This window comes from Formica exsecta, unplaced genomic scaffold (assembly GCF_003651465.1).
Source record: "Formica exsecta isolate Colony F162 unplaced genomic scaffold, ASM365146v1 scaffold149, whole genome shotgun sequence".
NCBI classification, from domain to species: domain Eukaryota; kingdom Metazoa; phylum Arthropoda; class Insecta; order Hymenoptera; family Formicidae; genus Formica; species Formica exsecta.
The window spans coordinates 2,252,224-2,270,398 of NW_021848818.1; the positions used below are offsets into that span (position 1 = coordinate 2,252,224).

At 34.8% G+C, this 18,175-nt stretch overlaps 1 protein-coding gene across 1 annotated transcript in view; it reads left to right on the plus strand.

Annotated features, from left to right (window-relative positions):
- Positions 1-18,175, plus strand: part of LOC115246347 (dystrophin-like) — a 467,223-nt gene that overhangs the window by 399,824 nt on the left and 49,224 nt on the right. The window contains exon 44 of the mRNA XM_029825095.1: positions 5,781-5,947. Coding sequence (XP_029680955.1) covers positions 5,781-5,947 — 167 coding nt within the window. The remainder of the gene's footprint in view (positions 1-5,780; positions 5,948-18,175) is intronic.

The following is an 18,175-nucleotide window of genomic DNA, read 5'->3' on the forward strand; positions in this document are numbered from 1 at the left end:
TGTAAAGAAGTGAAAATCAACTACTGATTGTGTATATTCTGAGTTGTCCAGATTGGAAGGTTCTGACAAATATTTTGCTCTCTCTTTTTTCTCCTTTCTCGCTCGGCCTAACTCGCGGGACCAGAAACGAGCTTCATTCTTTATTGTCGTTCCCTTTTCAAGCATAACAAGGGAAAGAACGCGTAACTGCGACGCCTTGAATATTTCATTTACGTAATCCCATCGAGCTACCAAAACGCGGATATTTGAAAATAAACTCGATAGATATCTCTGATGCAAAATTATATTTTACTTTATAGATAATTTATGAATTTATAGATAAAAATATAAATAATATTTTAATTCCGTTATAAATTTTTTTTCCAATGTATATATCTATTAAAGTGTGATTTTTATAGTATGATGTAATATAGTTATGCAAGTATCTTTTATATAACCATACAACTTTATATACCATTACAAACAATTTTCTTCTTACATAGTATCCCGTTGTATCGTAATATCATTTCAAGTATTCCACTCGGAGATAAAATGTCTAGCAGACGCTGTTAACGCGAATCTATCGGGAACCGATATGAAGCGTTTCTAACCAGTTACAGGCGTACACTTTCCAGTTTTCATTCTGTATCAGCAACTCTGAGTTGTGAAATTTAGACGAGATCTTTTATTCATATTGCGCCGTCTCTGATTGAATAGAAACAGGAAAAATGAAGTAAGGCACTAAATAATACATCGAACAGAATTCGATTTCTTTGATTCGTTGAAAATTGTGGGAGGAGGGGAGGTTTTATTTGAAATTATTTTGGTTACATTTTTTCGATACACTACAAATTAAATCTTATATGAAGAGTAATATAAATTTAATATGGCAAAGATTTTTTAGTTTTATAATTAGTTCTATTGCCTATCGTTATATGTGTGTGTTTTTTATCACATGGATCAAATATTTTCCAATAAAAATCTACATGTGGCTTAATAGAAAAAAATAAATCACTATATTTACCTATATTAGTTTGCATGCATTTTGAGAAACTTATCCTTAGCCTTATATATAATAAAAATAACAATTATATTTATATTCTTTCTTTGTAATAATTTATATATCGATACATATTTCGGTTTATATTTCTCATATTTATGCTTTTGCGTTTTATATAAAAATTGTACGCTATATTTATTGATGCTTTTATTTAATTTTCGTGACAAGGCGAGTATTTGCACTACGTTGGTTAGAAAAAGAAATTATTGCGGCTAAGTAAATGTAATTCCGTCACAAACCATATGGGATTTTCAATCGAATTACAACTATAGTAGTACATTGGTACCAATGGAAGACGGCGTGGGGGTTTTAGAAGAGAAGTACCCCGAGAGGGATTGAAAACTTGTAGGACTTGCTGAAGTCCCGGAGGAAGGTACGACATAGTCTGGCGTATACGTATTCTTCTTCCAACTTGCGCTATTGCACGTAATTAGTCGATAAGAAATACTTATTATTCTCGATATCGCTCGTTGTTAAACGTAGTTGTTACATAGCAAACTCGATTTTTTTATCGGAAGAATTGTAAAGTTTTTATTGCAACATAACTTGTTTAAATCTATTACGTTTAAATGATTAATTGTTTCGAAATTCATTATAAGTGCGGAAACATTTATACGATGATTTTGTTGCAGTTTTTATATGCTTTTTAATAACAAGAGAGAATTTATAGATTATTAATAAAGTGTTATATGCGTAATTGATAAAAAACCGTTTTTGAGAAAAATCAATCTATAACAATTTTATTTCATATATTTTGAATTATTGAACACACACACGTATCGACGTCACTGAGTAATTGTAATTATCATCAGAATATCGCGCGATTGATCGTCAAATATCGAAATAGCCAAACGATGATAATTTAAGCAAGTTTTGATCAAAAGTTCATTAGTCTCCGTCAAAACGAAATTTAATTACTTTGGAAATATATTCGTGCAAACACGCTTGCTAATGCTATTGTCGTCAAACTATATTCAGTGCCAGATTGTACATATTATGAGATTAATTCGTAGAGTCAATAATCGATACTACCCAGTTAAAAATATATATATAGATTTTTAATCCATGCAAAATATTCGTGCAAAAAGACTTGAATGAATTAAAATGATATCTCAAAAAGAGTATTTGTGAATCTTATATACTATGCAGCAATATTTACGTTTCTCTAAATTTGTTAAGAAGCAGAAATATTCAATCATATTTTTGATACATTTTATACTTTAGCCAACCGTTCATTAAGACAAAGTATATATATATATATATCATTATTAAAAATCATTTATTAAACGCTGATGTTATATCATTCTGTATTAATATCGTAAGTTACAACTCTATATCTACAATATTAACATAACAAAATATGCAATTTGTCCATCGCTTAAATCGTTACTCGGACGAGTAATCTCGATGTATCGCTACACTCGATGCCGCGGTTTTCAGGGCCGCGGTCATTGTCATTCACCGTACCTCTTGTAATATCCGACGTAAGATCCCGGTAAAACCGCAACGATAGTTTCGCTCTGCGTAGAGAACGGATTTGATCCCAATAACGTGGATGCGGCGGGGCTCCTGCGAGCGGGCAACTCCGGGCAGCGGCCGCGCGCGGTTTCGCTCATTCCATAGGAAGTCACGTTTCGCGAAACGTGCCCTGCATCGACTGCCCGGCTGTGCCGCGCAACGTCGATAAATTTCTGGTAGAGTAACATCGCACCGTAAGGCTGGATTATATAATTCCGACGTTGAATTCGCCGGCGCGAATTATTCGCGAACTTTGCTCGCGTTTCTCGATCGGAGCGGAATCAGGACTTCGTATTTTTATTGGTAGAATTTTATGAGCGTCAAAGAAGGATCGATTTTATTATTTTACATCTCTACTAAATATCTCGAAATGTAATAAAGCAATCAGAATGTTGTGTTCATATTATTATATTATTATGTGTCAAATAATTATTTTGACATATAATTTTTGACACTGTCACTCATATTGCTCGATAAGAAAGAATTAGCGTGACATTCCGGGGATGTGGAAATATATCTAATAATTAAATTACTATTAATTTAGATTGACGTATACATTTTTTCGACATATTTCTTGTATCAAAATTGATGAGAATCCTTTTTGTTCTAGAAAAATATAATACGTTTGATAAATTTCCTATATTTTTGGGGTTCTATAATTTACGAGCACATTATTACGTCTACAGTTACGTTCGCGAATTGAAATCGATTGGACCATACATCTTATCAGAACTCCTAGCTCCTTCTTAGAATGATCGATCAGACGAAAATAGTTGACCTAGAATAGTTTTGCTTCTTCTTAATTGCGATTGTCATAGCTAAGAATATATGCGGTGTAATTTTCTAATACTATCAGAATTTGTGTCAAAAAGAATAAGAATCTTCAATTGTACTATTCAGAATAATTAGAAAATCTTGAAAGGATAGATTGAATCAAGAATGTTGCAAATTAAAAGAGTTAAAATACTTTATATCCACGTATTAGCAAAAGTCAATTTTTTAATTGCTTTTTAATTCAAATACTAACTTAGAGAAAATAGTTTTTGACACTGGATAAATCAAAAGAATTACTGTTTAATGACAATATTTGCTTTCTAACACATTGTACTAATCATTTATTAAATAGTTAAATAGCTATATAAATAAATATATATATAAATATATAAACAAATTAGTTGTAATATTGTGAATTACAATTGTAATACATTTTGTAAATGCCAAATAAGATGAAAACTTCGCATTTTTTAAATATAAAATTTTTGACACTTTTACTCATATTACTCGATAACAGCTGTGGGATTTATATTCCACTCTTTAGAAAGCCTCGTCGATATTTCCGTCTCCGTCACCCACTTCCTATACTTAAATCTGAACGCTATGGCGAAGGAAGAAAGAATTAGCGTGACACTCCGGGGATGTAGATTAAAATGAGGTTGGGAAAGTCAGCGAACAGGAACTAGATAAACTAGCGGCGTACGTGTTCGGAAAGTAGAGCGTCAACTGTTGAATAGATGGCTTAGTAATGAAGAGCACAGTCTCCTAATTCAATTCCTTCTAGACTGTTTTCTGAAACGTTCTTTTATTTTTTTGTTCGATCCGCCTTGTTGGTTCTCGCGATCGTGCTCCTTTTCGCACTCCTCCTTTATTTAGAGAATAGAAACTGCATCCGACTGGTTCATTCCACCTGTCGATCTCTACAAGGGAGATCAGTACGTGATAACAGGGAAAGGAAATCTTAGGTTGCGCGCATTTCTTATCGCGAATATCTCAAATCATGGAGCTGTGCAATAAAATGCTTCTCTTTTTTTATTTTTGTAGCGAATTTATTTGTTTTTTTATCTTAAAAGACAGTATAACTTCTGAGAAATTATTATATATATATATAATATTTGAAGCACGATAAAATTACGACTAAAAAGACTATCTTTTTAGAGTTTATAAGAAATTTATGTAAAATACATATATTTTTATTGCTTACAATGTGTTCATATTTTGTATCGTACTAATATAATAACTGCTAATTATTACAAATGCATCGTGCGTACGAAAGTTACACGCTCGTAAGACATGTAAGTGAAAAATACACACATAGTCCTCGGAACAAACTATTTTCCGCGCGCGGCAAACATGCGCCGAGCTTTTCCGCGAGTTGTTACCCATTAACCGTTACCTAGATTGATCGTTCAATCTCACGTGACCCGGAAGATAATCGCGGCCATGCCTGATGTGCTGTCCCGAGCAAATCGTTTTTCCCCATCTTTTAATATCATCGGTGAGCCTTTATCGTGGGATTTACTACCGAACATATCTCCCTGGAAACCCGTAAAAATGCCGAGATGGCGCGCCCGCCGAGTCGCAAGAAGCCCTTTTATTTTTCGCCAACCGGGAAACGCGCGTAACGAAGCGTAGAGAGATGGTCGAAACCCGGGTTAGCTATCCGAGCCTATCGCCAGGAATTAATTGTCCTATGAATCACGCATCGTATCATGCAGCGGACAGTTTTTATGTGCATGTTTAGCATTGATAACGCCGATGCCGCATACCTATATGCGCCTGCTCGTTGGCTTCCTATCTACCGCGTGTTATGTTGATTTATGTTCGCGATGTTACCCAGCTGGTCTTCGCCGCGATTCATCCCGCGCATCCACGTTTAATCGCTCGACCACACATCGAATTTATCGATCGATAGCGCTGAGGAATCAGCAAGGAGATATTTATATTTTTGCGCGATTCGATCGATTCAGACCGACTTTTTTTTCTTTCGTGAATACGCGTTCGTATACTTATAATAAAGCATAGAGTTGCGTCGGAAAGGTGCGATCTTCGATGCATACCTTCCGGTATAATATGATATCATAAATATAGATCTTTTATCACACGATGTGAGATATCATGCGCACGTTTTTATCTTTTTTATATCTTAAAATTTTAGAAAAATATTGGCAATTAATCCTATTTTATTACATTTATTACTTTACTGTTATCTTATTACTAATATTATTTTTTTAAACATATAAAATACAATCTGAGGATACATTAAAATAATATTGTAAGAGGTCTTCATTATTTCTACAACAAACATTGTACAAAATGCATAGAAGCCTCAATATTTACCTATATTTGCGAGATAACAAAAGCATAGATAACTAAATGAAAACTAGAATTGTATAGATTTGCCCTGGAAAATGTTTAATGGTCTATCCTCTATTTGTTTGTTCTATAGCAGGCAGAGAATTGGACGGCGATTCCAGAGGATACAGAAGCGCCGAGGAGCAGGCGCGCGAATTGACGCGGAGCATTCGCCGCGAAGTGAATAAACTTTCGGAGCAGTGGAACGCTTTAATCGAACGTAGCGATGCGTGGAAGCGGAAACTCGACGACACCTCTAACGTGAGTACCTTACTCCATTCTTACTTACACAGAAAGCCGCTTATGTTCGAAATGGTATTCCCTGATATGAATACCAATTTTTTTTATTCTTCGTGGAAATAAATCCCGCGCGGATTGGTCCCTGACATCGGGTATGTTCAGATCAAAGAGCTATTTTGAGGGAACGATCCAGAATTTTCGACACGCGAGAAATTATTTATTCCCTTGAATGTGTAAAGACGGAATCGTATAAATTGCAAAATTACGCGAATAATTCTACACGGCTTTTAGAATTATTGTGAAGTTGAGAAATATATTGCACACATATCGATTTTAGAATTATGTAAGTAAAGCTGCGATTATTGATGACGCATGTTAGGTATTTGATATGCGTACGCATCGCAATTTAAAGAAAAGATAAATGGTTGATTGCGAACAAAGATTAATCGATGGACCTCGCTACACAATGTCCATTCATTGAGCGTAAAGCGAATAATTGTCAGAGATGAAATTTATTGTTAGTAAATGTATATTTGCTAATAGAGGTTTAGATGCTTAGACACGAAATTTGTGACTTATACGATATATCTCGATGAGCAGATAAGAGCGATGATAGTTGTTAAGAGTTTTGCAAAAATTAATTGATATTTTGTTGTCGGGCATAATGTGTAAACTTAAATGAAGCGCAAAACTTAAAGTTTCCTTGCGGCTGCAAGCAAATGCGAAAACTTTGATTTATATTCTTCCCTAGTGCCGCGATATTATGATAGATCGAGATAAGTCCATATAATATTAAGTGCTATCGAAAGTTTAAAATCAACTTTTATGTAAAAGGAACTTAAATAAGAGTTCTTTTATGTTTATTTCATGTGAATATATTTTCTCTTCTATAAGAGAAAAAGTTACACATAATTTACATATATCTATGGAAAATACGATAAAATAGTAAATAACACAAATTTTTCATATTTTTTGAATACCGATCTTTTAATGACATTAGATAAAGAAAAAGTTAGATCGATTTGTTTCGTTATTTTGGGTCAAATATATATATATATAAACGCAATACTTTAAAATTGTGACTATTACCTCGCAGTTTCATATCTCTTACGTTTTTCACACGAATAGTTTCAAATTGTTATAATTAAATTTTATATAAAATGTGATATCTACTACTCTCTTATATCGAGATATATCGATAATGGCTGACGGACCATGTATGATGACCGTTAAAAATACGGAGTATTTGGTCTTAACAAGAATTTTACAAGAGGCCAGTGACGACATCGTTACGAGGCTCAATTTTTCCATCGTATCGCTTTATGATTGCCATTGCAATCTTCTCTATGAGAGGTTCCATTTGTCGGAACGACTTTGCGCTTTAGAGGGAGAGCAACCGGACCATTTATTGGCGAGTACCGAGAAAAGACGTTCGAAAACGAGCTGCTTCGTAGCAAAGGCGATCCTTAGATGCTTTCTGGCCAATCGACGCTCGTGTCGCGTCTAATGCCACCGAAATCTCGAGCTCACGTCTTTTTCGATATCGGAAATAGTTCCCATTTCCTGAACGTTCATTTAATCGGTGCTCTACTTTGTATCGCCTGTACATCACTTGTGCCTGATAACGAGCATAATATAACCATCCTATGGAATTAGGGAGGTATATTTTTCGTTATTATGGAGAATGCAGAGACTATTATCATTTTTACAAAAAAAAAAACGCTTATATTCATATATATATATGTATACACGCGCGCAAAATCTCAACTTAATTTTGTGTCGAATATTGAAGTAGCAATAAATTTTTAGTTATAATTGAAAATAGAATTTTCTATGAACATGGTTTTTAATTAAATAAGAGAGATTCTTATTGTTTATTTTCTCAAAATCTCTCAGTAGATTTTATTTCTTGTTTTAATTAGACTTTTAATTAGATAGAGTAGTGTACCAAGATATCACATAACAATGAATATTAATGCTTCTACATATTAACAAAAGATACATATGTCTCATAAAAGAAAAAAAATGAACAGTGAAAAGATTAAAGCGCTATTTAACGTCGAAGATTCTAGAGTTGCGCAAAGTGACACGATTAAATATTCAGCGAGGAAAATTCGTCGACCGACTTCATCAAAGAATGCGCTCCTCAAGTTTAATGCAAACCTTGGCAAAAGCACCATCTCGTGTATACGTGCTTGAGCGAAAAGAGCTTCGCTTCGGAACGGCCTTCTTCCGTAGGAACCGTTTATAAGCATGGCGGAGCGAGGAAGTGAGGGATCCGATGTTCCTCATCCGAGAGGAGGTCGAGAATTTATTATCAGGCGACAGTGCGACGGGTGTATTCGCGATGCATCAATAATCGTATTCGATTCATCGCTCTCAGGTGCTTAGGTGCGGGCATCGATCCGGCGGATCCGTGAGGCGTAAACCGCGCTTTCAGGATGCTCGCGCGTCTCTACGCTTGTATTCACGTCGTTGTCGAGGTTTAATGCATCCTTTCGTGGATGGAATCGCGTTGACTTCCCCGCACGATCCCCGTCTCCCTTCGTCGCACTTCGGTTTTCTTCTTTTTCACGCGATATCACACCCCTCGGTCTCATAAGCGGTTTTACGTTTTGCATCTCGTTCGCGTGAAAGAACGATACTTGAACGCGCTTGAATATTCCACGGCTGCGTTCGAGAATGTCATGCGACAATGAATCTTACAGCGGCAGTTTTTCCAAAATAGTCACCCTATTTTCGGATTTTTTTTTTTTACGAAAACAATAAAAAAAAACAAAAGTTTTAATTTTATTTTGATTTTCGTTTCTGTGGAATTAACGTACGTGTTTAAGACATATATAAGGATATTTTAAATAGAGATTTTATGAAAGTTTTGATCATCACACAATTTGTTCAGAAAATTATCCAGTTCAATTACATTTGGTTTAATCTTTTTGATTAAAATTGAATCTATATGACTGAGCTTGGATGTAGTTATTCTATTATGACATTTCATCGACAATAACATCGATTTTGATATTTAGAATTTTTTAAGACAAAAACAGTTTACATTGTAACGTCGACGTACGAAATATCCTCGAATGAGACGAGATGCCACTAGTAGTGTGATTTGGAGCGCGACGCGTACGCATGCCAATCAAACGGAATTCACGATACGTGCACGCAATATCGTCTGCATCACGCACACGTAGCACACTGATCGTATGGTAGTTTGCGTACATCGATAATACAGAATAATTCGACGAGACGATGATGCCGGTCGATCCTCGTTTGATCGGTTGTTATTCGCGAGTGAGCTGATTATCGGCCGTATTGGCGGGAAGAACCGTTCGCCGATTCGCAATAAAACGATAACAACGGATAATTGATAATCTTGATTCGGATGGAAGCGCGCGGAAGGTACGCTAATTAAAAAATTTTATCGGATACACGAGATAAACGTCGAGTGTGATGTAATTAAATCGTAATAGACTACTAAACGACACGGTGAGTTGGTAATACAAATTGTGGAGTATTAATTGACTTTATGCGACATTAATAATAGTTAACGTCAATTTATTAGTCAATTACATTACCGGGGAATATCTTTTATATACTCTGAATATGTGCCAACAATTGGGATACTCTTTTGACCATAAATGTTACTGATGATGGAATCATTAGTATTAATAATTTAAATTTTGCTGCGTTAAGTCTTTTTACCTATCTTAAATAAATTTTATTTAAAAAAATTATACGTTCTGACAAGATTTAATCGTTAAAATATTAAATGTAGTTCAAAAATAATACAAGATATAATTGAGGGATGCCTGAATTCGTAAATGAAAATTTATATATATGTATGCATCAAAAAACATTTAGATACATTAAATTAATTAAAATATAAATTTTTATAGTAAAATTAAGAACTAAGAAAACAATTGTGAAATTGATCGTTAACATTCTATCTCGCAAAATATGTATCATATAATAAATTGCATTATACTTTTACATTTTTTGAAGTTGACCGTATTTTTAGCCGAGATTTAACGAGTTCGACGAAGAAGATAATAATTTCTTTTTAACGAGCTCTAATATAATGTCGACCCGCCAGTACCCAGGAATCCATTTTAATATAATTTGAGTGGTCCATTGATTATAAGCGGGAACAGCTTGCGTTCTTTGGAGTGGATATAACTATTTATAATTCAGCTTATCTCTGGTTTATATTCTGATGTTTAATAATACCTCTATAATTTATCAACTTATCACAACTTTCGTAAAATCTATTTTCATAATTTGCGAAAACCACATTGATGAGTTTTTAATTTTCAAGAACTTAAAATGTTTACTTTATTTCGTTTAATTACTTGCAAAAAAAACTATTATTTTTATGTAATTGTATTTAACTTGAATGCACCGATTAAGCATCAATAAATTTATCATAATCAGTATAACCATCTCTTTTATAAGATCGAAGTTTTTTATGACTCTTAAGTCTATTTGCCTAATTTAATAAAACATGTATATATATGATATATTTTAATTTCTCAATTCTTTAGCCATTGCTTATATAAAACTTTGATTTAATGGCTATAAGTCTTAAAGAATTCATTTCGTTGCAAATTATACATGAACGCGGTTTTCCAGAGAGTCTCCGATCGCTTTCAATAGCCGACGAAGCTTAATTGCAAGATACATATTCATCAATCCATTTATTTATTCTTGTTACGAGTTGGAGTAACAAGCAAGTTACTTAATTTCCTATTCGATCTGCGCGCGAGCCGTGTCGATAAAATCCTCACGTTTAAGTAAATAAGCTCTTCAAAGGCGATCGGGAGTGACTCGGCGACGTCGCTCTTTTTGGTCGTTGTTATTTGATTCAAGGTGTTTTCACAATGTCGGCGGACGATAGTAATAACTGACGCACGTTTGTCGCTCGAAAGTAAACGGACCAGTTGGCCGACGAAAGCGTCAGGCGTTTTGAATAAATAGAAAAATGCTCGCGGTAGTATCTGTCGATTAAAAGTGCATCGAGTTAACGGTTATGTGACCGATACGATGTACCCGGAAGATCAAAGTTTTCGCGCAATCAAAAGAGTCTGTGTCACGAATGCATAATTCATGAGCGAAACACAATTTAACTTTTAAATTCCACGTTTTCTCGCCGCAATTCCTTCTCTCCCTTTCTCCCATCTGTTCCGCCCTTCGTCGCGCTTTAATTATCGGCTATCTAGTAATTACGGACGACACCTTCTTTTTGGTCGCCGATATCGCCCGGGATTGGTCGTGGCTTTATATTAATTTGACTCCCTATCTACCATCACAGTATGCCCGGATCGTCCGAAATTGTTCTTGGCAATGCAAATGAGACGAAGCGAAATGTTTCTCTTGAATAATGCTCTCTTTCTCTAATTGGGAAATAGCTACAAAAACGATCGTTGGTTGACCATACGGCCGATTTTCCTGCGATTCCATGGAGTTTTGAATAAAAGTATCCGAGATTTTTATATTTTCCAAAATCGAAGACCGCTTAAGTTTATAGATAGACTGCTTTAAAATAGGCGTGATCAAAGAATTTTTATTTCTTATTAAATTCTACAGTGACCAAAATATGCTATTTTATACAATAAATTTTAGAAAATATATAATAATCGAGATATACACACAAAGCTTAGATACTTTGTGTTATTATAGCTAGAAGCTATGATACTTTGCCAACTTTATTTTTGAATCTATTTATTTTTGTCAATAATTTATTATTTTTTCGCAACCTATTTTAATCGAATAGAGAGTGTTAAATTTCTTTTTTGAAAGAGTCGGTTTTCTTTTTCGTCGAATACAGAGAATTTATTTTATATTGAAGTAAAATTGTTGTAAACGCGTATTTTCTTATGAATCTTCGTCGTGCTCTTTGAAAGTTTTTTAATGTAGATAAATGAAGAATTTAACATTATGACATTACCTGCCACTGTAATTTTTCAACTATCGGCAACAAAACAAATATTGACGTGTACTAAAAAGTCTTTCCTTGGGGTTAATGGACGCGCATCATTTATTACGAGCAGAAAAATTTTATCTGGTGAATGAAGCGAAGCAAAAAATATTCTTTTAAATCATAAATCTGTTGGATATTATTTCACGTAAATTTGCGACAAGCATCTATCATGAAGAAATCTTGCCAGTATTTGCCAATAGTGTGTGAAAAACAAGCTTTATATATTTAATCGTTTCTCGCTAGAAAATTGCTCGTGAAAAATAAATAAAGAAATAAATCTCTCATTCCCGTGTTGACCGCTCAGAAGCGAAGTGAAGTGAAGTGGAGTGGAGTGCACTCTCTGTAAGAGGAGAGCGGGCCGGTTGCAATCGCGAGATATCCCGATTTAAGCTCGAAATTAAGCCGAATCGAGCAATTCGAGTCGTCCGTACCGAGGAATTCTCCTCCGTAGTTAGGTATGCAAAGGAGAAAGCAAGGCAAGAGGAAGCCTAGCCAAGGCCCAATCAGGGAATATAGCCAGCGGTAGTTGCGTGCACGTGGTGGTACGAACTGACGTATACACGCACAGCGCACAAGCGTAACATCGCGTCCATAGGCATAAAACATACACTTAAGCAGGTCAAATGAATGAATGAATGAATGAATAAGTGCATACATGTGTCCGGACCAGCTGCGAGAATTCAAATACCATCTTTCAAATTATATAGCCGCGTTATCGGATTATATTCGGAATTATTTCGGATAACATTGAGAAAGGGCATGGCAATGCGTTTCGTTCGAAAGTACATATTCAGCGTCGCGTGCGAGCTCACACTCATCTCTCTTCGTCGAACTAGAGAGTCTGAGATCGATTGTGCAGTGTCGAGGTTATTCTCGAGTGTTAGAATGAGTGTTAGATTAGATTAGACTGTATTTATGTCTCTTTATATAAAAGAAATGCCTGTCGGATCGTTTATGAGACAGCTTATATACAAGTGATAAATGAATGATAATTCTTATCAAAATATATCTTTACTTAATGAGAAAAAATGGTAAAATTTTTTTACACAGAGAGATAATGAGAATTAGTATATAACATATTTTAAATAAAAAATTATTATATTCTATTTAGGTTTACATAGTTCAAGAATTAAATAATGTGCATACATTAATTACAGCGAAAGTATATTGCTCTTTTGGCTTTTAATAAATCCTCTGGTTGTACGGGTTGTATGTTCAGGGACATTTTTATAGAGATTTAATGTCGAGAAACCAAGATAAAATCTCCGTCGCAATTACTGCAATAATGGCAAAACTTGTTTTTAATCTGGTTAATAGTTAATCAACCACGTTATATAGAAATATATAAGCAAAGAGATATACATACATGTATGCTGTATATATTTTCCGGAGCGAAACGATAGCATTTCCGGCGATATTAATGCGCTCGGGCATTCGCATCGGGATATCAATCCATTTACCGACTAGAGTACTTAATCAGTCAGTTAGCGGCAGTTCACTAATTAGTTAATTACAAAGCAAACTTGTAGTCAGCGAAATATAATACTGTAGAGTATATATATATATATATATATGTATCTATAAGTAGAATGATAGATCGACGATATGCCTATTGCTATCGTTAAAACCGGATATAGATATTCCGAGTATTACGTATCCTACATGTCATCTAAGACACGGTTGTTCAACGACTTTGCTCGTACATCGGTATATTAATGATTTCGAAATTGCGTCAGCCGATAATCTCTCTTCCTTGCTTGCAACGAAAGCAAGATAGAAAAAAAAAATTTCCGTCAAGTATCTTAATTAATATCTTGATAATTCATATGCGTTCTATGCGCAGTATAATTTATCAATCGCTGCTAGTTTTATTGTTAGGGCAATATGTATGGCCCGTGTGTCATGTATCTCTGACAGTATGAACAAAATGGCAGAAGTTGTTAAGAAATAATGATCAAACGATCTATGCATATTTATTATGGAATTGTTGATCATTAGTTATCGACAATTTTTCACGCTTATAAAACAGACTGATAGTATTTTTCTTTATTCCTTTTTAATTGAAAAATTAAAATTTTAGAAATTAAAAAATTGTAATTAAAATTTTATGCTGAACATATTCCATTAAAACTTATTAGCACCACGTAATATTGATTGACATAAGAATGATACAGAATAATCAAGAATTTAAAAAAGAATAAAAAAAAGTATCATAAAATTTAAGATGGAATATTTCAGAACAGCCTGTACAACTTGTTGTATCCACTTAGCATTCGTTGATTTTATCACTTATCGGTTTCGATTAACGCGACATGCTTATAACATCGTAAAAGAAATCAGGTGAATTTGTATATCTGATCGCTGGCTTATTACAACGTCAGCGAAGTATCTCGACGGTGGGAAAGGCCAAAGTAATTTGAATTAAAAGTACGACAGGAAGCCGCTGTTTGCTTGAACCCATTTCGTCCTCAAGTTCAACGACGCATTAAATTCAACTCGACGACGCGTCCAAATTTACGCGACTCGCGTTTCAAGTTCAACGCACCCGCGCGTCGCGACGCTCACGCACCATATCTTCCTATATAATTTCATGCAAACACTCGTAGACATAATAAAATGCGTCACGCTTATTCGCAGCGCTTATAATCGGATAAAGCGAGTTCCAAATCTTTATTAAAAATTTTCACGATTATTGATGAAACGCAATGTCGTGTATTTTCAAAAATGATAGGTCAACACGAAAAATAAGCAAGCTTACGAAAAATTTAATAAATTTTTTAATTTAAATTTTATAATTAGAAATTCATCTTTGATTTTTACGATATATTTGAAACACAGCCACGTTAAAACCGATACAACTAGAAGGAATAATTATAATCATTTATAGAATAGAAATTAAATTTCTGTATCTGTCTGCATTACGCGGAAGAAAAAGTAATTATTTTGACAAATTAATTACTCCATTTGACGCTTTTATTTTCACCATTTTAACAAATAAAAGCTGTGATAAATAAATTTAGATTTTTGAATTTATTCTCATATAAACATTTCAAAAAAATTTTATAGAACAATACACCACACACAATACTCGTCAAAAGTTATGAAAAATTTAAACGTGAATATACAAACCAATATAACAAAGTAATAAAGAAATCTTTCCAATTATACTTTAATATATTTTAATTTTAGCAATATACATTTCACAAATATTGGCGAAGATTTCGCAAGTTAATATAAAAGTCTATCACAAGATATAAAGATAAGGTGCAGAGAGGAGTGCAGAAAATGTACGGTCGGTCGATGGCGAAAATCTGGGCGGAAACCGCGGCAACACGGCGCTCCGTAGATGCTGTAATATCGCATTGTAACGTTACGCGCTCTCCGGCTCTCCTGCATTAAACATGAGCTATATATATTGGTATTGTGTGCTCTGTACATAGAGCCGGGCTAAATTTACATTATGTTTATGTGGCTAGTAATTGAACAGGACGTGTCAGAGTTGACATGCGAGAGCGGCGACTGCGCCACTAGGCCCCATGAGACTCGGGAACAAGGCCTCGTCGTCGTCGTCGTCATCGTCGCCGTGCCGTTAAACAATTTTATCGAAAATATTGCGCACAACCGTGGACGCTTCATGACAAAAATCAAATTACGACCTTATAACGAAGATCAAATTACGAGGTTGATGAATATCGTGGAAGCGAAATGCGGCATTGTTTTGCTTATATTAATAACATCATCGCCTAAAAAAATGTAACATCGATTTCTCTGCCCATTTTTAACAATTCATAAATTTAATTACTATAAAATTCAATTTATCTTTTAAGCGCGAGATGTATCATGTTTCCTAACAAATGCGATTCGGGCATACATCGGTTTTTGATACGCATAATTTAATTTGCGCACTGTTGTTTCGGTATATTTGCTGGAAAACAAAGTTTGATTTTATTTTAAAATTTTTATGATTAAATATAATAAATTAAGTGATTAAATATAAAAACAGATATTAAATATATACATCTCATGTATTTGTCCGTCTCATTATAATATCTAAAAACATATATCAAGTTTATATATATCAAGGCAAAATGAAAGCATTTGAAGCATACAAAAGAAATTTTTACAATTTGCTATTATATACCACGATGCATATGCCACGACTTGTTTGCGAAGTTAAAAGTTCACGAGAAGGATAGTTTGTAAAAGCAATTTTGCAAGTATAAAAGGATCATAATTCATACAGTTCAGACAAATACATTAAGGTACTCGTGGGACATCCTACTTGAGTATTAATGACATGGTTTAAAAATTGCAAAGGAGAAGAAAAGAATATAATGCGCTTAATAGATTAAGTTCTATAATTGAAATTGTTATAATCTTATTTATTATTTAATATTTTATAAAAAGCACACTTAAAGAGATTTCCTTTCGCCATTTTTATGCCATTAATATGAATTAAAGGTTTTTATAAATAGAAGCTTCATGATTGGTCTTCTTTAAAAAGTAATTATCGGTCAATAATTAGTGATAAAAACTAAAATAAATTGAATCGATAATGATTCTTCTCACCGCAATTGACGCATAGGAAAAATGCAGATCGTACGTAAATTATACTCTTCTTATGCGCCATTCAAATTGGATCAAATTTATCCAAATGACTATATCCGATCTAAAGATGAGTCCGGATATACAAGTTTACTCACGACGGGCGACATGTAATACTTCAAACTCGAGCCACATCACGTTTCTCTCCTGCTTGCTTTCATCCCCTACATTCTACCATGGTAGAATAATCTCATATGTTCGACATGCGGCCGCAATTTGTACTCGCGAATATCGATTTGTAATTACGCACGAATGTCACTATCATTCGAGCTACTTAGCGGACAATAACGCATTAATAGCCGATCAAATAAATTAATCCTCTTAAACGATCATGCGTATTTATCGCTTCTATCCGTGAGACTAAAATGCGGGAAATGATGGCGGTAAACGCTTCTTCATTAAAGCTTATACGAACATAAACGCGCGCAACCGTACACACGTGTGATAAACGAATGTAATAAACGAGTAACGGATTAGTTTTAGCAATAGATAAAGCGATACGTCCCGGTACACCCACACCACATGTATATAAAATAAATTGCGTGTGATAAATGAACAGTCGGTTAATATTAAACTTTACCACGCGATCGCTGAATCATATTTATAATTGACGAGTCTGGCCGTTACTCATCGCATATCCCCGTTTGGTTTATCCATGCACACACACGCGTATATATTCGTGCGTACTCGTTATATCTCGCGATAACGCGCAGATGAACAGCGGATAATTTTGATGCAAAAAAAAATACGCACAAGATATCAGCAAAAATGAGAAGAGAACAATAAAATCATTCATCACCGAACGGATTGTGATACTCGTATATAACATAACATTAATTGATTCGCCTGGAATAAGTCAATTAGCAGGTAATTGGAGCCATGTTACTTGTAACATAACTTCATTGTGTCTGATCAAAGTCACGATAAATCATTTAATTATTCATCAATTAGTCAGTATGCGTGCGTTACGTCTATGTAGCTTTCATGGTGAAGAGGATATACCTGAGTTTACATGAGTGTAAATTTATAATTCGATTTGATAATAATTAAAAGATAATCTAAAGATTCATAAACAATGTACAAATAATTTTTAATTTTTTATGTTTACCGAAAATAACGATTTTATCAATTTTTAAAATTAATACAATTCGAAAGTGAATTTGCTTGACGAAAAAAGAGAATGCTGGACCGACTCGGGATAATCACAGATTCATGCTTACCGACCAATCCGGCCTATCGGCGAGTGTCGTGATCGATCCAACGATTTCGTTGCAAATCTGCACCAAGGGCCTCACAATCCAGCTTCCCTTTTGACCGGCGCGAGAGAGAGAGAAGCCCTTTCTCCCTTTCTCTTTCTCTCTCTATTCCGCTGCACGTTTGTTCCATTATTCCCACCCTTCCCATCTTTCTCTCCTTTTCCCCTCCCGTTCGTTACACCCCACGATTTGGTAGCAGCTGGCCCTATACACGGACCCACCGATCCGACGCGCGTTCAGTCGGCGTTTCGCGCGAAGTGCGAGTGCGCGCGCACGCACGCACGCACATACGCATGCATGCGTGAACGGATAAAGCGACCGGGACGCGGAGTAAGAATGTGATTCGCGCCGCTCCTGGAGATTCATCGCGATTCTCGCGCCGTGTGTGGGCGGCCGGCGGCAAAAGGG